The sequence below is a fragment of the Pogoniulus pusillus genome, chromosome 38 (genome assembly GCF_015220805.1).
Source record: "Pogoniulus pusillus isolate bPogPus1 chromosome 38, bPogPus1.pri, whole genome shotgun sequence".
NCBI classification, from domain to species: Eukaryota; Metazoa; Chordata; class Aves; order Piciformes; family Lybiidae; genus Pogoniulus; species Pogoniulus pusillus.
In genome coordinates, this window is record NC_087301.1 from 4,980,865 (window position 1) to 5,007,453 (window position 26,589).

General features: G+C 58.5%; 3 protein-coding genes across 8 annotated transcripts in view; all 3 read right to left on the reverse strand.

Moving 5' to 3' along the window:
• Positions 1 to 768: 768 nt before the first annotated feature.
• ABCG4 (ATP binding cassette subfamily G member 4) lies at positions 769 to 16,523 on the reverse strand. The gene is made up of 15 exons (XM_064172962.1): positions 15,638 to 16,523; positions 13,937 to 14,174; positions 11,497 to 11,614; positions 11,272 to 11,404; positions 10,417 to 10,467; positions 9,545 to 9,690; positions 9,095 to 9,218; positions 8,750 to 8,864; positions 8,330 to 8,469; positions 7,939 to 8,037; positions 7,242 to 7,410; positions 5,759 to 5,859; positions 5,416 to 5,574; positions 5,149 to 5,267; positions 769 to 5,046 (listed from the first exon to the last, which is right to left on the reverse strand). The coding sequence occupies exons 2-15, from the start codon at positions 14,163 to 14,165 to the stop codon at positions 4,821 to 4,823; spliced, it is 1,929 nt and encodes a 642-aa protein (XP_064029032.1). The 5' UTR covers positions 14,166 to 14,174; positions 15,638 to 16,523; the 3' UTR covers positions 769 to 4,820.
• A 43-nt stretch (positions 16,524 to 16,566) lies between these two features.
• Positions 16,567 to 21,212, reverse strand: LOC135191035 (sushi, von Willebrand factor type A, EGF and pentraxin domain-containing protein 1-like). 5 transcript variants are annotated; one of them, XM_064172972.1, is made up of 5 exons: positions 21,134 to 21,212; positions 19,237 to 19,786; positions 18,809 to 18,976; positions 18,449 to 18,652; positions 16,567 to 17,476 (listed from the first exon to the last, which is right to left on the reverse strand). In XM_064172972.1, exons 2-5 carry the CDS (start codon positions 19,730 to 19,732, stop codon positions 17,256 to 17,258), a joined length of 1,089 nt encoding a protein of 362 aa, XP_064029042.1. In that variant the 5' UTR covers positions 19,733 to 19,786; positions 21,134 to 21,212; the 3' UTR covers positions 16,567 to 17,255. The 5 variants fall into 5 exon arrangements, with proteins under 5 accessions (XP_064029042.1, XP_064029044.1, XP_064029043.1 ...); XM_064172974.1 differs by having other exon boundaries at positions 19,237 to 19,782; positions 21,134 to 21,210; XM_064172973.1 differs by having other exon boundaries at positions 19,237 to 19,782; positions 20,923 to 21,182.
• Positions 21,213 to 21,273: 61 nt separating this feature from the next.
• The window catches only part of HINFP (histone H4 transcription factor), a 29,210-nt gene continuing 23,894 nt past the window's right edge, over positions 21,274 to 26,589 (reverse strand). For both annotated transcript variants that reach the window (XM_064172969.1, XM_064172968.1), the window contains exons 5-9: positions 25,083 to 25,160; positions 24,870 to 24,990; positions 24,626 to 24,764; positions 23,613 to 23,737; positions 21,274 to 22,557 (exon numbers count right to left, since the gene is read on the reverse strand). In XM_064172969.1, coding sequence (XP_064029039.1) covers positions 22,041 to 22,557; positions 23,613 to 23,737; positions 24,626 to 24,764; positions 24,870 to 24,990; positions 25,083 to 25,160 — 980 coding nt within the window. In that variant the 3' untranslated portion in view covers positions 21,274 to 22,040. The remainder of the gene's footprint in view (positions 22,558 to 23,612; positions 23,738 to 24,625; positions 24,765 to 24,869; positions 24,991 to 25,082; positions 25,161 to 26,589) is intronic.

The window sequence follows — 26,589 nt, forward strand, 5'->3', positions numbered from 1 at the left end:
TCCAACCTCTCACCCAGCACTATGCAATCAACTAGACCCTGGCACTAAGTGCCTCATCCAGTCTTTGCTTGAACGCTGCCAGGGATGGCCACTCGACCACCTCCCTGAGCAGCCCATTCCAATGCCAATCACTGTCTGCAGCAGTGCCGTAAGGGAGGGCTTCCTGCAGGCACACTGTGTATCCCCAGCTGGTGCTCAGCTGTGCAACAGGAGCCCTTAAGGATAAAGCCTGCTCTGGAGCAAAATCTGCCCAATGCTTGCACGGAGGATGGCGCAGGGAGCAGCACAACAGCAGCCCCAGAGGAAGCTGTGCTGGCAGGGCAGCCAGCACCACCTGAGCTTGCCTGGCCGTGCAGGGACACACATGCAGAGTGCTCACTTGCTGCTTGCATATCTTCTCTGGCAAACCATTAAGGTGGCGCTGAGCCTAAAGCCAGCAGTGTCTGCAGGGCTGCATGCAGCCTGTTCAGTCGCTGGGTGATGCCCCAGGAAATGCTACCCCCTCCACCAGCCACACCCAGCACTGACCCAGTGATGCAGGGGCCAAGGGCTCACACCAGCTAACCCCAAACCCCCAAAAGGCCTGTATGTAGCCCACATGGCTCTGCACAGACTTGGCACCCATACCCAGCCACCTGCCCAAGTGCTGCCCCCCTAGCACCCACCTCCTCAGCTGGATGCAGGGACACCCATAGGGTACCTGGGCACACACATGTGCCCGCACGGGCACGCTCTCTGGGCACTCAGGGAGGAGAGGCATCCAGGCAGTACACTATAAATATAAGTTTATTGATGTGTGAAACCCAACAAGTACAGCTGGCATCTCAACCACAACATCTCCACCTGCTCCACAGCTCCTGGGGCCCTCCAGACACTTAGTGAGCACTATCAGCAAGCTGGGATTTGGGGATCCTGTCCCTCTGGGGCACTTACCTGTATGTGTAGCACAGCCTGGAGAGCCAGCAGGGCCCTGCCAGCAGCCCTGTGCTCCCCACAAAATGCAGGGGCTCACCTCCACCCTGCCTGGTTCCTGCCAGGCTGCAGCTGTGGGCAGTGGTGCCCTGGCCTTGCTTTGCAGCCTTCTCCAGTAAGGCAGAAAGACCCAGACAAAATGCCACCCCCACGAGGCTACCACAGCAGCGAGCAGACTGCCTCAGCCTTTGAGCTGTCATCTGCATCTGCTGTTGGCAAACAGTCCCAGGAGAAAAAGCAGCTCACCTTTGGCCATCTGGAAGCTTGGGGTCTCCACAGCTGCACCTCTCTGCCCTCTGTCACATAAGCACCTCACTGTACGACCTGCTCTGGGCACACAGACATGGCAAGGGCTGGACAGCCACAAGGTCCAGCATGGTAGGGACACAGAGAAAGAGCCCAGGCAGCTGCAGGAGCTGCCACACCAGGAGCTCCCCATGGCAGGGGGAAAGGACAAATGGTGCCCATACCCCACGAGGAGGAAACACTGATTTATTGCCTGATTTGAGAGAGGGGTGAGACCCTGGGGGGAGCCTGATGCCCTCCCTGCTCTAGCCCAGCCTGCTTTCCAACAAAGCCTAGCACCAGCTGGGTGGTGATGCATTTGCTCTCCTTGTGCATGTGATAGAGGTGGCCTGGCTGTGCGTGAAGGTGAGAGGCCATAGCCCTGCCTGCATTTACAGCAGCTGTGAGGCAGAGGCAGTACCTGATGTGACTGTGTGGGCTGAAGGAGCCAGGCTAAGGGGCTAAAACAGTTTCAGGTGGATTGAGGTTCCGAGGTTGCTTCCAGGAAGCTGGAGCCACAGCCTGAACCACATCCACGCCCGTTCAAAGTGCACTACAGGGGAAGGCAGGGAGCAGGAGGAGAGAGGAGGAGTGGAGGAAGAAACCTGCTCTGCTCCATCACACTCCTCATGATTATCCAGACGCGTTCCCTGGTGGGATTCCTGCACCAGGAGCATTCACTGTCCCCACTCCACAGTGTCCTTGCACAGCTCAAGAACACAGCAATCCTTCATCTACAGGGCTTGCCCTTGTCCTCTGCCCCACAGTGCCCCCAGACCTGGTCAGCTGGGACTCTGCAACCTGCACAGGAGGCCTGGGCTGTGCTGAACTGTGCTGGAGATACTGAAGGTGCTGCCAACTGCCCCATCCCAGACAGGCTGGGCCAAGCAGCCAGCTGTGGAGCTACCTGCCCAGGCAGTCTCCCTCTGGCCACGCTAAGCTTGGGCAGCCTGTCCCATGGAGCTTCTCTGCAAGCAGCAGAGGCAGGCCAGCAAGGGCTGCTGTTGAAGCATCCCTGTGCAGGGGGCACATGGGCAGTGGCAGTTACAGGTGCCTGCTGGTAGCCTCCTCTGCTCCACGCAGGGATCATTGCCAGTCTGTCTTGTCCTGCCCCTTCTGGGAGTGGTAGAGGTGCTGGTTGTGATGGCACAGGGGTGTCCCAGCAGGCACAGTTTGCTGGGTGCAGACAGCAGCAGGACAGTGTGCAGGAAGCAGGACAGACCACGAGAGCCCCTGCTGCCAGAGACTGGGCAGGAGGCAGAAGCTGTGCAAATCTGCACCACTGGTACCTCCTGCCACCTTGGCATCCAGCCAGGGGAATACCCTCAGGCCAGCAGTGTGCACACTGCGTTGGGCAAAGCTTCACTAGGCACAGCCCAAGAGCAGGACAGAAGAGGGGCACTGGCCCCAGCAGCCCCATGGACAATGAGATGGAGAAGGGTGACAGGCCACAGCTCCACCCTCCCCCTAACCTTCACCTTGTGACAGAGTACACATGGAGACCATTCCCTGCTCGAACGGTCCCCCTGTGGCTGCAGCTGGCAACACCATGCCCAGGAAGCTGCAGCCCCCGAAGCTGGCACAGTTCCATTGCAGAGCATTGCACAGGGCTGGCAGTGAGGGAAGATCCAGGAGCAGAGGGGAATTTCACGAGGGACTGCAGTAAACCAGACAAAAGCCCTGGGGAAAACCCAGCATGAAAGGGCCTCATGGAGCGTTCTGCTTCCACGCCTTCTGCAGAGGAGAGTCCCACACTGCAAGCTCCTCACAGAGATGCTGTCCAGCAGGGGAAAACAGACCTTGCCTGGTGCCCAGCATCAGTGCTGCCACGTCTGTCGTCCTCCTGCAGAGCAGCCAGACCCTGCTGCATGAAGTAGTCCCAACATGAGCCAGTGGAAGCAAAGAACAGCCTGAAGGATTCTCCAAAACCTGGCATTTGCCTACAGTCCCCTGCTGCTCAGAGACTGCACTTGAGCCAAGGCCCAGCATGCCAGGATGGAGCAGAGCTGCCTTGCCCATGTCTGTGCTCACTGAAAAGCAGTAGGTTCCCATGAGCAGAGGTGAGCAGTGCAGCCCTGGGACACCAGTGCCAGCACCTCCACAGAGCCAGGCCTGTGCCATGGAGCACTGCTCTCTTCCCTGCACAGCAATGCCTGTTGATGTCCCACCAGCTCTAGTCTCAGCTCTGCTCCTTTGGAAAGCCAACAAGGTCCTGCAAAGCCTTTCCTCTGGAAGGGCTGTGGAGAGGCAGGTGACTTTGGAGGAGCCACCAGAACGATTTGCCAAGAGGGACCTTTCCTTGGCAGCAGTCACAATGTGCAAAGCCTTTCCCAGAGTCAGGGCCACCCGGTGCAGATGAACCACTCCAAGAGCTCACCTGCTTTCCAGTTCTGGCACTGCTGGGACCTCCTTCTGCCCAGTGTTACCCTGTGCAACAAGGCTGGGCATCCCTGAGGCTGGCATCCCCTCCTTGCACAGCTGCTGAGTGAGACTTGTCCTGCCTGGTCTGCTGAGACAGCCACAGAAGAGTGAGGAGCAAGATGTCACAAGGGAGAGAGGGCTCAGGACCAGCTCTTCTCATGCAGTGGAGGCTCCAGCCGTGGAATTGCTGAGCCCAGCTCTGCTTTGCAGCAGCCTGGCAGCATAAGGGGATCTAAATCCTGCAGCACTCGAAGGGAACAGTCACTTCACTCCACGTAGCTTGACTTTTATCCTCTTGGCTTAGAGCCCAAAGACAACAGGGACTGAATGCAAGGCTCCCTAAGGTCTGAGCATCCTGCCCCATTCCCACACACACTGCCACGTCCTCAGGTTTGACAATCCCCTCTCTGAGGGTGGCATCCAAGCAGAAGTCTGAGACAGACTCTCCCAAGTCCTTCTCTTCCTGCTGGCTCTCTTTGTCCTCCATGCAGACTCTGAAGCAGTGGGGTTAGGGGGGAAAAAAAAAAGTTTGGGGGGGAGGGAGGGGCAAAAGAACCCCAAACCCCAACAAAACAAAAAAAAAACCCAACAGAAAAAGAGGATGCAGCAATTCCTGTGCCTGCTGCAGCAGGAAACACCAAAGCCTTGTGCATTTTGGCCTGGGCTCCTCTTAGCACTGAAACTCATGCTGCTGGGCAGGGTGAGCAAGGGGCTGCGAGCTGCACCCATCTTCTGTCAGTGTCTCCTCCTGGCTTCCTCCCCAGGCTCAGGGTGCTGCTCCTCCTGCCCCACACAGCCTTGCTCAGCAGACAGCCACCTCCACGGCACCATCCTCAGTGCCCCAATGTGTCTGGCAGAGAAGGGCAGCACTGGGCAGGGGCGCCAAAAGGGGACCATAGCTCCATGAGGTTTGTCAGTCCTGGGGGAGAGGGTGGCACATGCCAGGGCTGTACAAAACTTCTGCAATGAAGAAGAGTGTGTGGAAAGGTTAAAACAGTTCCGAGACGTCTTGAAACCCTTCTCGACTGAGTCAGGTCTGGCTGCTGCCTACAGACACCTCCCACTATGGTCCATGGCCTGCCAGGAGCACTGTGTCCACCTGCAGAACATCTCTCGCAGCAGGCCAGGGCCCCAGGGCCCCTTTATCTCTCTGATTTGACTTTGTACCTGAGGACCAGGTAAGCCAGGAGTCGCAGGATGACAAAGAAGATGCCCAGGATTAGGAAGTCCAGGTAGAGCTTGGCCTCCTCCACATCCAGCTCCTGCAGGATCTTGATGGGTTTCTGAAAGGGGCAGAAGTCCTCGAGGCACTCCAGGTCCTCACGCTCCATGGCATAGATGGTGAGAATGACACCCTCGAAGCCATACCTAGGGCAGAGCACACCACAGGACATGTTTCGTGCCCCAACCTTCCACATTCTCTCCCCAGCCCTAGGGCTGGAAGCTTCTGGCCAGAGAGTGAGATCCCACCTGACATAGGAGACATAAGAGCTCCACTGCAGGTAGGTGGGGATGGTCTTGAAGCTGACGAAGAAGCCCGAGAAGAGCAGGACAGGGATGGCAGTGACAGGTCCCACAAAGGTGGCCACCTGGGGAGCAGAGGCTGTCACATCCCTGTCCACAGGCACCCCCCTGCCTGTGGGCAACGCTTCCCACCGCCCCTGCTTGTCATGGGCCGCCCTGCAACTCTCCTGCCATCTCCACAGAAGAGGAGGAGAAGCCAGGGCTCGCTCTGACCTGCAGGGAAGTGGAAGCAGCTCCGATGAGAAGCCCAAGGGACTGAGCCACCAGGGCCGTGGCGGTGGCCAGGGCAGAGAAGAGGAGGAAGCGGGTGGCCTCGGGTGGCTGGCCTGTCATCCAGTACACGATGCTGCAGTAGGCAATGGGGCAGATCACCTGCAGAGGGGCAGGCAAAGAGACCACTCTGCTGGACCCACAGCCATCCTTACCCCACAGACCCTCCCTGGGGCAAGGAGAACCACAGGAACCCCTCAAAGCCCCGGGGGAGGCAGGCAGTTGGCTGTGCCAAGGATGGCACAGCAGAGTGGGAGGTCATGCTTTAGTCCAGCTGAAAGCTCACCTGGAAGGGCACATCTGCCATGGTCTTTGCCAGGTAGTAGGCTTTCAGGCTGTACCAGTAGTTCAGGTGCTCTCGCAGGAACACTGTCATCTCTTGAGGGACTGCATGGAAAGAAGCAGTTAGCTGCCAGCAGTGCCTGGCCTGGGCTGCTCCAGCCCCAACTTCTTCCTGCAGCTATGCTGCTGTCCCAGAGCAGAGCCCCAGGCAGCTCCTGCCTGCACTGCAAGCTCAAATGTTCACCAAAGGTCAGCTTGGCTGGGGGGAGGGGGAGACGTTAGGCAAATATTCTGAGGAAGTGAAAGAGAAGTGAAGCAGCTGAAAATACAGCATTGGAGAGTGAGAGGAGCTGCCCTGAGCTTGTGCCAGGGGAGGGTTAGGTTGGAGATAAGGAAAGATTTCTTTGCTGCAAGAGTGGTCAGGGATTGGCACAGGCTGCCCAGGGAGGTGGTGGAGTCCCCATCCCTGGAGGTGACCAAGCAGTGTGTTGCCCTGGCACTTGGGGTTTGGTGGCCACGGTGGAGTTGGGCTACTGGTTGGACTGAATGACCTTAAAAGGGCTTCTGCAACCCAAACAACTCTGTGGTTCTGTGATTTTCTCAGACACAGAACAATAAATCTCAGCATCCTGCTCTGAGGCAGAAAGGAAATCATAGCATGGAGTAGCTGATGGAAGTTATAGCATGGAGCAGCTGATGAAAGTAACTGATGAAAGTTATAGCATGGAGTAACTGATGAAAGATATAGCATGGAGTAGCTGATGAAATTATAACATGAACTGATAAAAATTAAACCATGAAATAACTGACAAAAATCACAACATGAACTTTGCCACTGTCCCACACCACCTCCTGGTCTCCAAGCTGGTGCCACATGGGTTTGATGGGTGAGTCACCAGATGGATAAAGAAGTGGCTTGATGGCTGCACCCAAAGAGTGGCTGCCAATGGCTGCATGGCCAAGTGGAGGCCAGGGACAAGCAGAGTCCCTCAGGGAGCAAAGGTGGAGGTGGGGAGAGTGAGGCTGGAGGTGAGGAGGAAGTTGTTGAGCAGGAGAGTGGTGAGAGGCTGGAATGGGTTGCCCAGGGAGGGGGTTGAGGCCCCATGGCTGGAGGTGTTTGAGGCCAGGCTGGCTGAGGCTGTGTGCAGCCTGCTCTAGGGTAGGGTGTCCCTGGGCATGGCAGGGGGGTTGGGACTGGCTGCTCCTTGTGCTGCCTTCCAGCCCTGACCAATTCTATGAAGTAACTGATAAAAATAACATTAAGGAGAGGGCAAAACTGCACAACACCCAAACAGAAGTTTTTTTTTCCTCCCTCTTTTTTCGTTTGAACCTTTCCCTTCTCCTCTCAACTCCTCACTTTTGTTCACTTCCTCTTGCTGCACCACCCCCACCCCAGCCCCAGCAGACACAGCCCCGCAAAGCTGGAGCATCTCTCTCCTCTCCAAGGCAGTGACTGGGTTTGGGGGCAAGGGGGGGGGGCTCCTTACAGGTGAGGATGGTGGGCATCAGCGCAGCAAACATGAGGAAGAGCATGGAGAAGAAGAGGAAGCCTGTGTTGTTGAAGACCTTGCCCGCGTCGTTGCCGATGTGCAGGTAGAGCAGCCCGATCAGCACCCCGATGCAGATGTGTGACATGAACCGCAGGTGGGTCAGCACCTGCGGGCACACAGCGGGCAGGGGCTCAGCCAGGCAGGGCTGCACCTTGTGGGTATGCCAAGGGAGCAGAGGACAGCCTGCCTGCTCCTCCAAGGGGAGCCCCACTCCACCCCCCATTCACAGGCTCAGAGGATGTCAGGGTTTGGAAGGGACCCAAAGAGATCATCCAGTCCAACCCCCCCTGCCAGAGCAGGACCACACAACCCAGCTCAGGGCACACAGGAACACAGTCAGACAGGCCTTGAAAGGCTCCACAGAAGGAGATTCCACAACCTCTCTGGGCAGCCTGTGCCAGGGCTCTGGGAGCCTTCCAGTCAAGAAGTTCCCCCCTTGTGTTGAGCTGGAGCCTCCTGTGCTGCAGCTTCCATCCATTGCTGCTTGTCCTATCCCAGGGAGCAGTGAGCAGAGCCTGTCCCCCCCCTGCTGACCCCCAGCCCTCAGATATTGATAAACTCCTGTCTCAGGCTGCCCACAGTGACAGACAAAACCTCATCCCCTCAGCCCTGGCCCAGCCTCCCCTGACCTCACCGTGTCCCTTAGGATGCAGATAAAGGTTCTCTTGAAGAGGATGCAAAACTGGGTTGAAGTGCTGGTGGCAAACGTGTGGCTCTCGATGTGGTCCACGTCCTGCAAGACCACAGGCAAGTCAGGGACATGGGTCAGGGTCACAACACGGGGCCCTCCTAGAAGAGCACTCAAGTTCTTCTAGGGAGCCATTTGTGGACACCTCTGGTGAGCACAGGCACTGCAAGCACAGAGCTGGTCCTCAAGACAAGCAGAGGTTTCCCGGACGCCTCCCTGCTGTGCCCAAGGGGCAGTAAGCATCATAGGATACCTGTGCACTGAGGTGCCCCTGGATGGGCATCCTGTTACCTGCTGCTCCCAACCACTGCGGGAGGCTCCTCTCCCTGCCACTCACCGTCACACAGTGTGCTGGGCATGAGGGGTCTGACTTGTCAGGGCTGCTCTTCTTCTCAGCCATGGTGCACATGCCATTCTGGACAGCGCGGAACAGGACGGGGTTGAGGTCCCCATACTCTCCTGAGGCCACCTCGATAACTGTGGAGAAGGACAGGGACACCCCTGAGAGGTGCTGAGCCAGCCCTTGCTTGGCCTGCCCAGACCATGACCCTGTGGGGCAGGAGGGTGGGAGCCCAGCACAACCCCCACCCTGCAGCGCTGCACCACAGGGCAGCACTGCCCAGCCAGCCCCTAACAAGAAGGGTATGGCCAAGCCCTGCTCCCTGGGCAGCCCGGGGGAATGCCAGGCAGCACCAAGGGCTTGGGAAATGGGTTTGGACTTTGCCACTACAGCCCCAGCTGGGGCAGAGGCACTCACTGAAGTCAGCTGGGTTGTGATAAGTGGGGCAGTGGAGGCCAAGACCCTTCAGGTAGGGGATGAGGTTGGTCACGATGCCTTTGAAGATGCACTGGCCCTGGCTCAGGATGTACAGCTGCAGGGAAGAGACAGAACATGGCAGATACAGAGCAGCCAGGGGCACTGCCACCTGCTCCTACCCACCTCCCCATCCTAGGGTGGCACGGGGCACCCTTGCCAGACCCCAGCCGTTGGGGCTGTGTCCCCCACAAGCACCAGGTCGAATGCCTGCAGCCCATGGCCTCTCTCCTGGGTCTTGAGGACAGAGGGCCCCAGCAGCCCTGAAGAGCTCTGCCTGGCCCCAACCTTGTCGAACATCTCGAAGAGCTTGGCGCTGGGCTGGTGGATGGTGCAGATGATGGTGCGGCCGCCCTGGGCCAGGGAGCGCATCAGCGACACCACCTGGAAGCAGGAGGCGCTGTCCAGACCGCTGCGACCACACGGGATGGGGCAGAGGAGAAAGAGACAGCAGAGAAAGAAGGGGACAGTTGAGAGGGGAAGAAGCACGCCCTAAAGATGCCCCTGCTCACCTCCCTGTGGGGGCAACCCTCCTGTCAGACCAACAGGACAGAGAGCAGCCCCAGCCCTGCTATGTCCCAACCCTCTTGGAGCTTGGGGTGGGCACAGTCACAGCCCACCCCTCAGGTCTCGCAGCCCTGCTGTGCTCCAAAGGGTTCCAAGCACCCTGCTGTCCCCCAGCAGGGGAAGCCCAGCTGGGCAGGCAGTGCTGGGGAGCCCTGGCCCCTGTGCTCTCACCTTGTGGGCTCATCAAAGAACATGACTGGAGGGTTGTTCACCAGCTCCAGAGCGATGGCCAGGCGCTTGCGCTGCCCCCCCGACAGCGAGCTGGTCCGGGTGTAGGAGCACTCCAGCAGCCCCAGGGCCGTCAGGATCTCGTTCACCTGCAAGACAACCTCATTCACCAGAGGCTCCCATGGACCTTCATCCCATCTCTGCCACCTCCCTTCCCACCTCCATCAGACCTTCATCCCATCTCTGCCACCTCCCCTCACACCTCCATCACTGCACATCCCATCTCTGCCACCTCCCTTCACACCTCCATCAGACTTTCATCCCATCTCTGCCACCTCCTTTCCCACCTCCATCAGACCTTCATCCCATCTCTGCCACCTCCCTTCACACCTCCATCACTGCACATCCCATCTCTGCCACCTCCCCTCACACCTCCCTCACTGCACATCCCATCTCTGCCACCTCCCTTCCCACCTCCATCACTGCACATCCCATCTCTGCCACCTCCATCAGACCTTCATCCCATCTCTGCCACCTCCCTTCACACCTCCATCAGACCTTCATCCCATCTCTGCCACCTCCCTTCCCACCTCCATCACTGCACATCCCATCTCTGCCACCTCCCTTCCCACCTCCATCAGACCTTCATCCCATCTCTGCCACCTCCCTTCCCACCTCCATCACTGCACATCCCATCTCTGCCACCTCCCCTCACACCTCCATCACTGCACATCCCATCTCTGCCACCTCCCATCACATCTCCACCACTGCACATCCCTCAGCATCCCCCCAGTACCCTCAAGGCCTTTCATTTTATACTCTCCCCATCTTGGGGAGAGATGAGGGGGCCTGGGCCCACCTTCCTCTGCACGTACCAGCTCCTTCTTCACCTCCTGCTTCTCACTCAGCTTCAGGTTAGCAGAGACCTGCAGAGAGAGGATGGGCAGGGAGACACAAGTGTCAGATGCAGGGAATCAGCTGCACCGTGGCCCTGTCCCTGCCCAGCCAGGGGCTGGGAGCAGTGCCTCAGGGCAAAGGCAGCAAGAACAGCAGGGGTCAGGGTTTTGTTCCTGTGTCTCAGAGCCCTTGGAAATCGAGGGTGCTACCGAGGGTGCCAGGGAACACCATGTGGAGGCAAGTGAATTCTGGATGAGAGAGTGGGTAAGCAGAAAGGCTGAAGTTCCAAGGGCAGCCTTCAGGGCATTCCCTTTGGGAACAAACAACAACCAAGGTAGAAAGTAAGGAATGACTTCAGTAATTCACTTCTCTGGCTGGTCTGAGGGATCAGCTAGAATTTCAACAGGCAGCTGATGTGCACAACTTCCCTTGTTACAGTTTTGGTCCTGAGAAGACAGCCCATGACTTTCCCATTAACTTGTAAAACCTGGAACCTCTTTGATTGGTCTCTTCTCCCAGGCAACCCACAGCAGAGCAAGAGGACACAGCCTCAAGCTGCACCAGGGCAGGTTGAGGCTGGGTGTTAGGAAGAAGTTCTTCACAGCAATAGTGACTGGCATTGGAAAGGGCTGCCCAGGCAGGTGGTGGAGTCACCAGCCCTGGAGATGTTTGCAAGGACACTGGATGAGGCACTTGGTGCCGTGGGTTAGTTAATTAGAAGGTGTGAGACTCAATGATCTCAAAGGTCTTTTCCAACCTGGTTGGCTCTGATGTCAGCGTGGGCTGAGTGCCCAGCAGAGCCCAGCAGGCTGCCTGGTGCCTGCTTTGCTCACCATCATGGCCTCCAGCACAGTGAGGTGTGGCAGCAGCATGTCATCCTGCATGATGTAGCAGGACATCTTGCGGAAGGTGCGCAGGTCCCGCGGCCGCCCGTTCACCAGGATCTGCCCCTTCATGCCAGTCTCCCTGCGGGACAGAGGTGTTGGGGATGGGGGGAAACGTAGCATGTGGATCCCAGCCCTGCACCCCCAGCCCTGCTGGCTTCCCCTCAGCCTCACCTGTAGCCAGCCAGGATGTTCATGAGCGTGGACTTGCCAGCACCTGAGGGCCCCATGATGCCGATGAGCTCTCGCTGGCAGAACTTCCCTGACAGGCATTTGAGCAGAGTCTTGTACCCTGGAGGGAAAGAGCAGCATGGAGTTGGCTTTCCAAAGCTGTGGCATCATCCCAGCATCTAGACCTCAGGACCTCCATGCATTGCTTGGCTGCAGGTGCTTGGAGACTGTCTCCAGGCATCCCCAGAGCTGTAGCCACACCATCTGTCATTTCCAGCATGAGCCCTGACCCTGGTCTTTGGCTGACCCCACTGATTTCCAGTGCCAAAGATGCACATGGCCTAGATGAGAGCAGAAAACCAGGGAAATCCCTGGATTAGGGCACGTAGCTGCTAAGGAAGATTACCAGGCTGTAATATTAGCCCTGGGCACACGGTCAGATCTTGATCCCTAGGGCCAGGGGAGAGGAGCAGCAAGAAGCAGGGCAGCACAGGCAGGCAGAGTCCCCACGCCTGCTGGGTGCCCAGTTGTTGCCTTCATTGGCATTCAAGCTGTGACACTCGGCAGCAGCCACTGCTAATCAGACCTGGAATTATCTCTGCTTTAAATGCAGCTGATTAGCATTTTCCAGCAGAAGGAATACAGTGTGTTGGGAGTAGGGAACAGGTAGAGCCTCAGAGTCCCAGGAGCTGCCCCCAGAACACAGCCCTGGCAAAGACAGCAATGGTGTAGGGAGTAGGGAACAGGTAGAGCCTCAGAGTCCCAGGAGCTGCCCCCAGAACACAGCCCTGGCAAAGACAGCAATGGTGTACAGGATTCACAGGTTGTGTTGGGTGGGGAGGGACCCTCAAAGGTCATCTTGTCCAGCCCCTCTGCAGGCAGCAGGGGCACCTCCAACTGGAGCAAGCTGCCCAGGGCCACATCGAGGCTGATCTTGAATGTCTTTAGGGACAGGGCTTCAACCATATCCCTGGGCAAACTGTGCCAGTGTTTTACCACTCTCATTGTTCAGAACTTCCTCCTGATCTCCAATCTAAATCTACCTCGCTCCAGCTATGGTCCCTATGTTAGGATCCTACTCAAACCACAGCCAAATCTGAGCATCTCCTTGCTGGAAATATGCCCCCCCCCCACACACCCCTTGTGCCCTCTGGGAGAGGGCAACACATTCATCTCCTGCCCACAGGCTAGGGCAAGCCTCAGGGCGAGAGCAGTGACAGCCCTGGCACCACAGGAGGCAGGCAGTCCCTCTGGCTTGTCCATCCCCCGGACAGAGCATCCAGCACCGCAAGCTTCCACTTCCTCCTCTGCATCCCCCCCGAGGCAGGCGCCCCGCAGCCAGGAGCGAGCCGAAGGGAGGGCAGGGGGCTGTGCATGACGCCAGCAGAGCGGGGATGCCCAGGAGCATCCCCCCCCACACACCCCCCGCATCCCGGCACCGCGCACATGGCTCCGGCACCGCGCATGCTGCTCACGTCGGCGCCTCTGCAGCTTGCGCAGCGGTTACTCGCGTTCAGTGACTGCCAGTAACCTCCCGCCTCGGCGGCGCGGGCACTGCGCGGGCACGGGGCTGGCACCAACGGCACCGGCAGCTCCCTGCCAGCGCCTCCACCTGTGCCTGGCCTGCGGGACACAAGAGTCCCTTCTCACTGCGACCCCAGGGTCCCAGCACCCCTTGGCATACTCCTAAGCCAGTCCAGCTGCCCAAACCTTTTCCTCTCCTCTGCAGGGCACTGGCCCGTTGGCAAGCAGCTGAACGCCCAGGGTGCCCGGCTGATGAGGAAGCATCCCAGACAAAGGGGCAGAGCTCATCCTTGGGGATGTTTGGGCTGGTCCCACTGTCTTTCAGTGCCTCGGTTTCCCTAGCTGCAGAGCCTCGTTGGGGACAGGGGCAGAGGTCCCATCTGGCACTCTGGGCTGGCAGGGCACCCTGCTGAGCAGCCCTACACCCTCAGTCTCCACACCCCAAGTCCCTGCTCATCCCTGCCTGCCTTCAGCTTCTGCAGCTCAGCTCTCCTTCCATCTCATGGGGCTGCCCGATTATCATCCCAGTAATTGAGAGAGCTAATTAAAGCAGACTACCACCCACCAGCCACCATCTGCCTCCCCTCTTCCCTCCCTGAGCTCCTGGCCAGAGTCACAGGCAGGAAAGGGGATCATGGCCTCGGCTGCACAGGGAGCTGCTGGGGAGGAAATCCCATGCAAACCACACACATTCTCCTTGCCAGACTCTGAGCTGGAACACCTCTTGGGGGCTTCTGCTGTCAGCACATCACATCCCAGACAACAGTGCTGGGGAAACCCATCCACCCTGGCTGCCCCTGAACCAGGACATCTGCCCAGACTCCCCCATGCAGCCCTGACAGAGGCACACAAAACAGGAGAGAGGTCCAATAGCCCTCCCAGAGCCCTCCCCTGCCCTTCTCCAGCCGGCAGCTCCTACCTCTCTTCCTCCACCAGGAGCCTTCCCGCACGGAGTAGGACAGGTCAATGAATTCGATGTTGACAGCTGAGCGCTTCGGGAGGTGGGAAAACCTCTGGGCCTCTGTGATGTGGTTCTCCACCTTCTTCAAGTGGGTGGTGAGGAGTGGGGCATCCGGGGGGCTGGCGTGGCACACCGTGTCCTCCAGGGCGATGGAGACGCAGGCAGGGTCCATGCCCTTCTCTGCCATCCTGCCGCTCTGTGGGGAAGGCAGAGACTGACTCATGGTGGGCCAGAGACTGCAGGATCCAGCCCACAGCAGGTCCTCTTACACTCCTTCCTGCTGACTCCAGGCCTCACTGTCCCCTCTGCCCTGTGGTACCCTGCCTAGCTGTAGTCTGGCACCCATGGCTGGCTGGAAGGGTGGACCTGGCCAGTGCAGTCAAACCTGCACCAAGGGGCTTAATGCAAGGAGCAGCCACTCAGCTCTACAGTCAATAATTGATGCACCTCCTGCAGCTGGGCCTGGCTCTGGCAGCAGAGCTGGCAGGCTCTTAGCTCCCTGAGCTCCACTGCTGCTGGGTTCCCTGCCTCACTCCTCTCTGCCACGGTCAGTGGGGAATGGGAGGTGGGAGAGCTGATGTTCTGTCCCAGACTGTGAAGTACCCCTGCCTGTCCTGGCCAGGGCTTGGGGGACCAAGCAGGCAGCTGCTCTTGCTGGTTTCTTGGACACAGAATGCTGTGGCTCACCCAGGCTCCTTGGGCAGAGCTGCCTCAGCTAGATTCCATCCTCAGTTGGTGCCTGGGTCCCCATCAGCTTGCTGGGCCTGACTTCATAGAACAGGGAGGTGGTCCTGCCATTTTCACTCCTCCTCTACCTTTCTCAGCTCATTTCACCTTCCTGGCTCTTCCCAAGGCAGTACAGCCTCAGAGACCAGGCCAGTATCTGACTGGGGCCATTGCATGGTGCTGATGGACACCCCTGCACAAATGCTCTCCTGCTGGGCAGTGTCTTCTGACTGCAGCCCTCCCACAGTCGGCTGCAGCACAGCCAAGCTCCCTGCATCACTGCTTGGCTTGAGGACTCTGCGGGGCTGGGTAGGGAGCACACTAACCCCGAGTCCCATTGTGGCTCCAAACGCTGGTGGAGGGAATTGGGGATCCCCACGCTGGCAGAGGGATTCTGAGCTGCTCCTGAGCAGGCTGGACCCAACACCCACCTCTGCTCCGAGGCTGGGATGGCAATGTTTGCTAACCTACATTTTGCAGCTCCTCACCACCGCTGCAGTGCTCACACAATCCCCTGGCCTCGCCAGGAGCTGCGCCGACATCTTCCCAGCCCTCTCCCCGCTGCAGACAGATCCTTCCAGGGCTGGGAGGAAGCCGGCCCCAGCCCTTCGGAAGAAGAGGCGGCAGCGATGGCAGCACCCTAGACCCCCGTCTCGGACCCACGCTTAACGGTGGCACATAGCCCCAGGGGGGCTCGGGGGGCAGCGGGCACAGAGGCGCCCTCGGGCTCACCTTGACTCCTGGGCTGGGCGTTAGGAGCAGAGCTAAACCCCACAAGCCGCTCTGCGCGGCTTAGCCCAGCCCCGAGGCGAGGGGCAGGCAGCTTTGTGGAGGATGCTCTCGCTCCATCCCTGGCTCCCCACCGCCCCCGCAGCCTGCCCGGCCCGGGGATGAGGCTCCCCCGGGGCCGGGGCTCCCCGCAGATTCTCTCACCTGGGAAGCTGCGGGCTCGGCGGCTTCTCTTCCAGCAGGCAGCTCCCTCCGTCTCTGCCTCCTCCTCCTCCCGCAGACAAAGGGGCGATGCCCGCGGCGGGGGCTGCGGGACGCTGCCGGGCAGGGAGCGGCTCGGTTGCAGCCGGCCCGGTCCTCACTGCCGGGCCCCGGGCTGGGCGCTGTCCCCGCGGGTGGTCCCCAGTCGGGGTCTCCTCCCCATCCCTCCGCAGGGCTGGGCTAGGCGGCTGGCTGGGCTGGCAGGGCGGCGGGTGGGCAGGGCGGCAGGGGAGCTTTCCGACCCCAGCCCAGCGCTGGCTGGCAGCCCCCTCGGTCCGGCTGCTCCGCGGTGCCCCTCTCCGCCAGCTTTGTGGCCACCGCCGCTGCTGCCGGTCGGGGCGGCAGGATGGGCTGCCCAGGCAGGCAGCAGTGCCAGGCAGCGAAAAATCCTCTTAAAGGGCCCGGCCCTATTTCCCCTCCCGCAAGCCAGCGGGCCCGCAGCATCCCCAGCGCACAAGCCTCGCCCTTGCCAGCCTCGACTCCGCAGCCCCCAGCACCATCTGCCTGCTCCTGTTCACGTACGGGGATGGCACCTTGCGACCTCAGCCCCAAACTCCACGAGCTCAGCACCCCCTAAGTCCACTCCTGTGCTAAGTGCTTCTGATGTCTCAGCCCTGCAGTGATCTGGGATAGGGGCTGTGCCACCATGCAGACACCCCAGCGTGGGCACAGCTGGGTGAAAACAGGGCTGAAACGCAGAGCACTGCCTGGGAAGCCTACACCAGGCATCAAGAGCCAGGGGAGGTGAGGTTACAGCTGTCTACAAAGGGCTCTGAGAGGAAGGTGCTTCCCTAGGGCTTTGCCCCCAGCACACCCCTCTGCAGCTCATCTCCTCCCATCCTCCCACACCACCACTTCCCCTGCAGCACCGTGCCTGGCTCCATCCTCGCTGTTACTCACACCTCTCACCCACCCCAGCACTTAGCCATGAAAGACATATGGAAATGAATGGTGCTAACAGAAGTATTAATTAAAGAACCAGCTCTTGAGCCAAGGAGACTTTTCCCTTCCTACAGCCAGCTTTGGGCTCAGACAGAGCTTAGGGCAGTGATTGGGCTCCTTGGCAGGGCTGCATCCAGCCCGCAGGTTGGGCAGGAGGGAGGGCACACGGAGGTAGTCATGGAGCCAAGCTCCACCTTGAGGTCTTAAGTCATCTCCTCATGAAGCAAAAGACACTCTGGATGCATCCAGCCTGCTCTGAGCTCAGCAGGCTGGCTCCCAGCCCCAGGACACTCATCATCATTTACCAGATCTCAACCCAAGCCTCCCCTACACAAGGCCAAGCAGAGCTGCTTCCCTGCAGATGGGCAACGAGCAGGGCCTGAGAGTGAGCTCCCCTGATGCTAAAGCCCTTTCCTTCTCAACTGCTCAAGGCTGGGCCAGGAGCTCCCGAGACCAGCAACTGCTGCAGCATCATCTAAAGGTGGAAGGCCAGCAGAGATGTAGTCCAGTGGCCAGAAAGGTTTGGTGGGCAGTCCCATGGCCACATTCAGCACCTATCTGGTCCTCATAGGAACCTTCCTACGGTAGCCTTGGCCATAGCTGTGTCCCACACGGTGGCTCACATGCTCAAGCCAGTACCAGTGGCACAGGGAGGCTGTCCTGGCTCTGTTATGTGTGTCCAGAGCTCCAGGGACAGAGCAGGCAGCTGAACCTCTTTCAGGAGTGAAGAACCTGTGCCATTTCCTGTAAAGATATTTTTAATTACCCCTGCTGGTGCTGCTGGTCCTCCAGCTCCCCTGCTCGACCCATCACACGTGCTGCAGACAACCTTCTCCTTCCCTGGGGGAACAAAATCTCTTAACTTTTCCACTGCTACTCCAGAGGGAGCCAGGGCAGTCCCCAGCGAGCACAAAGGGAGAGCAAAGAGCTTAGGGAAGGGAGAAAGGGAGTCTGGTCAGAAACTCCCTCCTGAGGGGTGGCATAGCATAAGGTTACAGCAGTGTCTATGATGGCTGCTCCTGCCAAGGGCCACATGAAGAGCAGCTGTGTGCAAGCTAACAGGTCCCAGGGAGGCTGTAGGGCAGTTTGTCCCACAGTCACCCTTGATTCCTCAGCAATAGGTGGTGCAGCCCTGGCCAGGACACTCTGCCCTGAGAGCTCTGCCCATGGCATGGGGCAAGCAGACCGATCTCAAGCTCTGCTTGATGGCTGCAGCAAACTCTGAGGGCAGCTGTGTCCCTCAGCCCAGGGCCTGGCCCAAGTGCAGGAGAGAGCTGGCAGGGAGAAATCACAACCTGCAGCACAGATGGAAGAGACACCCCTGCAACAGGCACATATGCTACCTCTCCACTAGAAGGGGATATGAGCCTGCTCTAGGAAGCAGTCAGGCAAACAGAGACTAAGACATTGATGTCCCCAAGCCCAGCTGCACTCAAGAGGCAGATCCCCGGTGCCTGCTGCTCACAGACCATACCCTGCCCTCCAGGGGTCAGAGAACAGGGCCAGACAGAAGAGAGAGGGAGCCCCAAACACCTTTCCTCTCTGATGACAGCCTGGGCTGGATGGAGCTAAGGGAAGGAGCACAGCAATGCAGACAAGTGGCGAAGGGAAGCAGACATCCAGGCTGGAAGCATCCAGCCGCATGGGGCCAGTGGCTGCAGTCCCACACCGCCCATCTCTACACGGGAGAAGCTGTGAGGAGAGCAAGAGCAGCAGAGTCTTGAGGCGTTTGGCAGCCCTCAGCATCAGCCACAAGCCCAAGAGGCTGAGCCAGGCCCTTGCCAAGGGTGGGCAGCCGCTGGCAGGACTCACCGCACGGGACGTGGCAGTCACACTCGCAGACGGCACAGCGCAGCAGCCAGCGGGGCCAGCCCGGCTGCTTGGCCACACAGGCGGAGATCTGGATGCAGCCACGCTTGAGGACGCCTCCCGTGTAGGTCTGGGTGCTGCAAGATGAAGAACAGCTCCCGGCAATATCCCACTCGCTGATCTCGATCCGACCCTGCAGGCAGATCCCTGCGAGAGCGGGGCCGGAGCGCATCACAGGCTGCCCACCCGCCCACGGCCGCCTGGGGGGAAAGGAGGGTCAGAGGCATGCCTGCAGCCCTCCCACCCGCCTCCCGTGCGGGCAGGGGGTCTTGTGGGCTCGGTGTGCCACCCAGGAGTACTCACGGAGGCAGGTGGGCTTGGGGGTCCAGCGGCCGCTGGACTGGCAGGCGCTGGCTGGGTCCCCCCGCAGCAGGAAGCCAGGGCGGCAGCGGTAGCGCACCACGGAGCCCACCCACCAGTCGTTGCCGTACACCACCGAGCTGAAGTCCGCTTCGGGTCGCCCACAGTTCACTGGGGACAGGGAGGCTCCTGTCAGCAGCAGAGGCGAGCAGCCTGTGCAGCCTGCTTGGCAGAAACCAGCCCAAGGGGATGCATCCAGACAAGGCTGTGGGTGCTGGGCAGGATCCGTGGGTGCCCCAAGCTGTGTCCTGCCATGGCCCGAGGATGAGCTGCTGGAGATGCTCCAGACTTGTGTGTTGCACAAAATCTGCCCTCCCCAAAAGCCTACAGCCACCCCCAGGCTCCCACCAGTGTCCCCTCTCTGGTTGTACCTCTGCAGAAGGACTTGTAGCCCAACCAGCAGCAGCTGCCATTCCCACACTGGCTCCTCTTCAGCTCCTTGTGCTTGCCCTTGCAGCCTCCCAGGCAGATGGGTGCTGTGCCAGACCAGTAAGTGTCCAGGTCTCCTGGTGCCGCAGGGAGCAAGGCAGAGCAGGACTGAACTGGGCTCAGGGGCCAAGGACTGCCTCTCCTGCCAGCTCCCCAGCCCTCAGAGACCCCCAGCAAGGTGGTAATAGCCCAGCAAAGGCTGACCTCAGCCCAGCCCTCATCCCTGCTGTGCTGCTCCACCAGCAACCCCCAGCAATGCTGCAAACCAGCTTCTGCTTCTTCTATGCCAGCCAGAGAATGGCACAAAGGCCTTGCTCCCTGTTCCCTGTGTGGCACCCTGTAAGCCCCTCTTCCCCCAAACACCCTGTTACCTTCTGGGTCCTCAGAGGAGACCAGCACGGCAAGGAAGAGGAGGCCCAGTCCCAAAGCACACACCATCCTCCTCTTCCTCCTCCCTTTGCCCCTCAAAGCAAAGGCCTCCTCTCTGCCTGCCTAGGAGAAAGTGAGCTTGGTTTCCATGCACAGAGGACAGGGGATGCTGGAGGACACGGGGAAGGGAGGAGACATTCCCTTGAGCTCCAATCCTCTCCCCAGCAGATAATCTCTGGCAGATTACCCTCCCTGGCCCCAGCGTTTAAAGGGACAACTCCTCCAAGCACTTCACACTCAGGTTGGGCAGGAGCACCACAGGCCAGGGCAGTGCAGGGGCAGCCATGGCTTTGGCCTGAGGCCTGCCTGCTGGAAAGGAGGCAAGACTGAAGTGCTGCGAATGCAAAGCTGGCAGGAGGCCCTTCTCTCGAAGGTATCCTTGGCCCAGCTCTGCCAAGTACCAGGCAGCAAGGGCCAGACAGGGAAGGCTGAGTAAGGCCTGGCCACATCACATGCCAGCAGCCCTGGGATGCTCTCCCCAGAGTCAGCAGCTCCAGGAAGACTTCCCACACAGTTTGCAGCAGGCAGCTCTGTCCACTTGATCCCTGCTCCCTACCCACCCTCTGTGGTGGCAACTGCAGGGTACATTGCCCTCACCCAGGGCACAGGTCTAAGGAGCTGCTGTCATCACCACACCCCAAGGGCACAGCCATGACTCAGGGGTGACCTCACTGGTGTCTACAACTACCTGAAGGGAGGCTGTAGCCAGGTGGGGTTGGGCTCTGCTACCAGGCAAACAGCAATAGAACAAGGGGACATAGTCTGAAGTTGTGCCAGGGGAGGTCTAGGCTGGATGTTAGGAGGAAGTTGTTGTCAGAGAGGGTGATTGGCATTGGAATGGGCTGCCCAGGGAGGTGGTGGAGTGGCTGTGGCTGGAGGTGTTGAAGCCAATCCTGGCTGGGGCACTTAGTGCCATGGTCTGGTTGGTTGGGCAGGGCTGGGTGCTAGGTTGGGCTGGCTGAGCTTGGAGCTCTCTTCCAACCTGCCTGATTCCATGCTTCTGTGACTCCCACCATGTTTGTAATTCAAAAGCAAGCAGATGCCCAAGGGTCGAGCACTTCCTAGCCCAGAATTCCAACTGCTGATAAAGGAAGCAAGGGAGAAAACTTCAGTGTCCAGCCCAGATCAGCGGGACACTTCCCCGCCCCCATCTGGGCACATCACCTCCACATGCAGGGCAGTGAGGGCCCAAGGCTCACCATCTTCTCACTGTCCTCATCCAGACCACTGTCCAAAGGGCAAGCTGACTCTGCTCACCAGCCCAGCCTGCTCTCTATGCTCCCACAATGACACTGCAGGCAGCTGACATTCATGCCCTGAAGGAAGCAGCAGGGAAAGTGCCAGAGCTCAACCTGGCCTCCCAGTGCCACCTCTGGAGATGTACAACAGCACACTCACCATGCCACTTACCAGCCAGACAGGTCAAGAGATCCTGGCAGCCCTTCAGTGCTCACCTCCCACACTGCAGGCTCCAAGCAAATCGGTTCCATCCTCCCACCACAACATGCCACAGCTGGCAAGGATGGGGCTGAAAGAGACACCACAGCAGCTGGCCTGGCAGGCTGGCTTTTATTAGCTTGACCTAAGTACACTTTGCCCAACCAGGAGGCCAAACCCCAATGTGGGGAAGAAACTCACCAAAGGAGAAAAGAAGCAAAGCTCCCAGTCCCCCAGCACTGCAGAGCAGCAGTAGCCTGCAGGGGACAGCACCTCCAGCCCTCTCCACCAGTGCAGTGTCCTGGCATCAAGAGTGCAAACCCCACCAACAGCACCAGCAAAGATGCACAGGCATGTGCTAACAAAGGCAGAAACAGAGCAAGCCACCCCTGGGAGAAAAGAAGAGGCCTGCTAAGGCCACAGATCTCCAGAGGGAGGAAGCTTCACCCCCAGGTTCTGCTCAGCACACCAACCTGCCTGCAGAGATCCTAGCTGAGGACCATGCTCAGCAACAGCTGATGACTTAGCTGCACAGCAGCAGGGACCACATCACCCACGAGTGACCAAGAGGGGAAGGCTTAGGTCAGGCTAAGGCTAAATCTCCTGGAAGGGTGGGAGAGGCTTGCTAGTCCCTAATCCTCCAAGGGAGAACCAGAGAGGTCTCCTCATCTTGGACCACTTGACCCACAACTGAGAGGGACCTGTCCTTCCCTCCTCCCCATGCTGACCAGAACAGGCAGTGAGGCTGGGGCAGAAGAGGAGGCAGGCAGTCAGCTGCAGGCAGGTGAGGACCTCAGCCTCCTTCCCCAAGCACTTCCTAACCTTCTCCACACCCCATGGAGACGCAAGCTTTCCTCCTGCAGACAGGCAGGTGGGCAGCTCAGACGATGTGGATGCCCAGCTCCTCAGCTGTCTTCTGCAGACGGTCCATGACGTTCTCCTCCAGCTCCACCGGCAGCCCACCAGGTGCTGCCACCTGCTCCTCTGAGGCTGTGCTGGCCATGACATAATACACAGTCTCACTCTCCCCGTGCTCATTGGTTCTGTTCACCACACGGATGATGGGGCTGCCCAGGGTGCTGGGCTCTTGCTCTGAGGGCTGTGCTGTTCCAGGGAAGGCACTTGGCTGTGCTGGCTCAGAGCTGTCAGCAGAGCAGGGGGGCAGGGGGGCCACTGGCAGCTCAGCAGCACTGTTCTCCACTAGGGGTGCCTCTGCTGGGGCTTCCAGAATGATGCCCTGGAGGTTGCCCTCGCCCTCAGACAGCACCACACACTCAGATGAGCCATCCAGAGCCTCTCCTCGCTTCTCTCTGTCCTTCAGCAGCTGCTCGGTCAGCTCCACGCTCTCGTAGCGCACCAGCTGCAACCTCATGTAGCCATCCTCATGCTCCTTGTACCTGAGCAAAGAGGCAGGGGAGATGGAGTCACTCACACAGCAGTCCCTTCCCCAGGGAAGCAGCAGCCAAGGCAGGCACACTACAGTCTAGATCTCAATAGCCAGTGCTAAATAAATAACACCTCTGCTGTGAGCACAGACTGAAAGAGTTGGGGCTGTGCAGGCTGGAGAAGAGGAGGCTCCCAAGTGACCTTCTTGTGGCCTTTCAGGATTTAAAGGGGGCCTACAAAAAGCTGAAGAGGGACTTTTTAGGCTCTCAGAGAGTGGCAGGAGTGGGGGAAATGGAGCAAAGTTGGAGGTGGGGAGAGTCAGCCTGGAGGTGAGGAGAAAGTTGTTGGTGATGAGAGTGGTGAGAGCTGGAATGGGTTGCCCAGGGAGGTGGTTGAGGCCCCATGGCTGGAGGTGTTTGAGGCCAGGTTGGATGAGGCTGTGGCCATGTAGGGTAAGGTGTCCCTGCTCATGTCAGGGGGTTGGAGCTGGATGATCCCTGTGGTCCCTTCCAACCCTGACTGATTCTATGATTCTAAGATAAAACCCCTGCATCCCCTACCCCTAAAAGCACATCCATGCAGCAGCCTCTGAACTTTCTGCCAGGCCTCTATCATCTATTTGCACCACTCAAGTTTCACTGGGAGCATTTGAGGTCCATCCCTTTTTTTCCTTCCAGCTTTTAGGCTTTGGAAACCTTGGGAGTATCCTGGAGAGGATGTAGCCAAAGCATCTGTCAAGGGATTTGCTTACAGCAGTCCTCTCTAGAGCAGGACACCACAACCTGGCTCCTGCCAAGCTCAGAAGCATCCTACAGATGCAAGCTGTGATGGCACCACTGCTGCTCTTGCCCCTAGTCTCTGATCCACTGCTCTTTGCTTTGCCAGATCCTACCAGATGTTTGCTGCCCAGTGCCTCCCAGCCACTGGGGAATGGTCTTGAGCACATCACAGGCAAACACCAGAGCCCAGGCACTGCCAGGCCTCTGCTCCAGCAAGATGCTGGACACAGCTCCAGTATTCTCTTGCCCTAGAGGGGAGGTAGTGAGGAGCTGAGAATGAGCTGTACCTGAAGCGAGGATGCCCTGAGGGCCATTTGAACTGATGCTTCTTCCTGAGGTGGACAGTGAGGTTGTTCCCACGTGTGAAGCACTTGTCACAGACATGACACTTGTAGCGGGGCTCTGAGTCACCCTACGAGGCAGAGAGAGGGATGTGAATACCCCATGAGCACCCCAGGAGCCTCATCAGAGGGCTTGGAATCCATGCATGTGCATGGAAGGCAGAATCAGGTCCTCCAAGAAGCCTGTCAGAAGGCATCATGGCAGCAGTGAGTGATGTAACCTGACCTACAGCCCCAGTCAGCCTAGGACACCTCACGTCACTGTAGTTTTTCCCCCCTCATGCTTCTGGAGTTATTGTGTGCAGTTCTGGAGCCCCCAACACAAGCAGGACATGGAACTGTTGGAGTGAGTCCAGAGGAGGCCACCAAGATGCTAAGAGGGCTGCAGCAGCTCTGCTATCTACTAGAGCTGGGGCTCTGCAGCCTGGAGAAGAGAAGGCTTGGAGGAGACCTTGGAGTGGCCTTCCAGTATCTGAAGGGAGACTACAGAAGGGCTGGGGAGGGACTATTGACAAGGTCTGGTAATGAGAGGAGGAGGAGGAATGGGTTTGAACTGGCAGGTGGGAAATTCAGACTGGATGATAGTAAGTTCTTTCCAGTGAGGGTGAGGAGACACTGGCACAGGTTGGCCAGGGAGGTTGTGGAGCACAGAGAGGGAGGGTGAGGAGACACTGGCACAGGTTGCCCAGGGAGGTTGTGGAGCACAGATCTTTGGTCACATTCTATGCTTCTGTGCTCCACAGCCTCCCTGGAGGTGTTCAAGGCCAGGTTGGAGGAGGCCTTGAGCAACCTGTTCTAGTGGGAGGTGTCCCTGCCTATGGCGGGGGGGTTGGAACTGGCTCAGCTTTGAGGTCCTTTCCAACCTAAACCATTCAATGATTCTGCAGAGCATCTTGCACTGCTTCTTGACCTTGCTGGGGCAGAGCACCCAGCAGAACAGTCCTCTGTCCCCTTCTCACCTCATGGACCTTCCTGTAGTGCAGCTTGATGGAGCAGAGAGAACGTGCAGTGAAGCTGCATGCCTCAAACTCACAGCGATAGGCTGGCTCCTTGCTGTGCGTGTCCAGGTGTTTCCTCAAGTCAATGAGATTCTTGCAGCTAAAAGGAGGTGATGAAGGAACAAAGGTGAGCACATACACACCCCCTCCACTCTAGATGCTTCTCCATCACCATTCTGGGAAGGTGCAAAGCCCTGCTCCTCACCTGTAGTCACAGTAGTCACACTTGAAGGGACGCTCCTCGCTGTGCCGAAAGCGAATGTGGTTGCGCAGGGAAGAGGGCAAGGGGCAGGTCATGTCGCACAGAGGGCACTTGTAGTGGTTCACTGTGCCAAGGAGAGGGTGAAAAACATGACCTGGTGCAGAGGAGAGCACTGACTCTGCAGAGCTTCAGCTGGGAGAAGGAGGCTTCACTCACCATGGTTCCTCATGTGGTCACGGAGCAGCCTCTCGGTGGCAAACCTCTTGGAGCAGTGAGAGCACTGAAACCTCTGCTCTGCAGCATTGGAGGCAGGGAGGAAGAGGTGAGAAAAGTGATCAAAGCAGAGGGAAGAACACAAAGGGCAGCAAGTGAGGTAAAGGGGTAGGTACAGTGGAGCTAGGCCCTTCTCTCCAGGCAGAGACAGCAGCCACTATGAAGCCGAACAAAGTGAAAAACCAGATGCAAAGATCAAGCTCCCTTTCAAACAGCCTCCTTGTGCTGCCAGCGTGGGAACGAGGGAGCAAGCACAGCACACAGCCCCTGCCAGCACAGCACAAGGGCACAAACAAATCCCTGTGCTGCTGCTGCTGCCCTTGACTTCAGTCCTGGGTCACTACAGGAGGTATAGCTCTGGCTGCAGCAGTGTGAGCCCTGTGCAGCACTGGCAACTGAGAACCACAGAGCTGTTTAGGTTAGAAAAGCCCTCCAAGACCATGCAGTTGCTGACCTAACCCCACCACGGCCACCAAACCATGCCCCCAGGTGCCATGGCCACAGGTTTCTTGAACACCTCCAAGGATGGGGACTCCACCAATTCCATGGGCAGCCTGTGCCAACCCCTGACCACTCTTGCCAGAGAGAATTTTTTCCTAATCTCCAATCTAACCCTCCCCTGGCACAGTTTCAGGCCAATTCCTCTTCTTCTATCACTTGGGACTAGAGAGAAGAGAGCAATCCCCACCTCACCCCAACCTCCTTCACACAGGAGCTGCAGAGAGCAGCAAGGTCACCCCTTGCTACAGGCTCAGGGCAGAGCAGCTGGAAAGCTGCCTGGAGGAAAAGCAGCTGGGAGTGCTGGGTGACAGCTGCCTGAACATGAGCCAGCAGTGTGCTCAGATGGCCAAGAAGGCCAACAGCCTCCTGGCCTGGCTCAGCAGGAGGAGGGAACTGATCATAGCCCTGTACTGAGCCCTGCTCAGGCCACACCTTGAATACTGTGTTCAGTCTGGGGCTGCTCACTACAAGAAACCTCTGAGAAGTCACTTTTCAGAGGCTCAATGGTGCATGAGTCCCCAGTGCCCAGAGAACACAGGCTGCCTCCATGCACACCCCTTGCTTGCAGGGCAGCACTAGCAAGTCCAATGAGCCAGGCAGGGCACTGCTCACAACCCATCATAGAATGGTTTAAGTTAGAAGGGACCTCAAAACTCATCCAGTTCCAAGCCCCTGTCATAGGCAGGGCCACTTCCCACTAGAACAGGCTGCTCAAGGTCCCATCCAGTCTGGCCTTGAACACCTCCAGGGAGGTTGTGGAGCACAGAAGCACAGAATGGGATCTTTGATCCCATTCTGTGCTTCTGTGCTCCACAACCCCCCTGGAACAAACCTGTGCCAGTGTCTCCTCACCCTCCCTGTAAAGAACTTCTTCCTAGCATCCAGTCTCAATCTCTCCTCTGCCACTTTAAACCCATTCCTCCTCATCCTGTCATTACAAAGCCTTGTC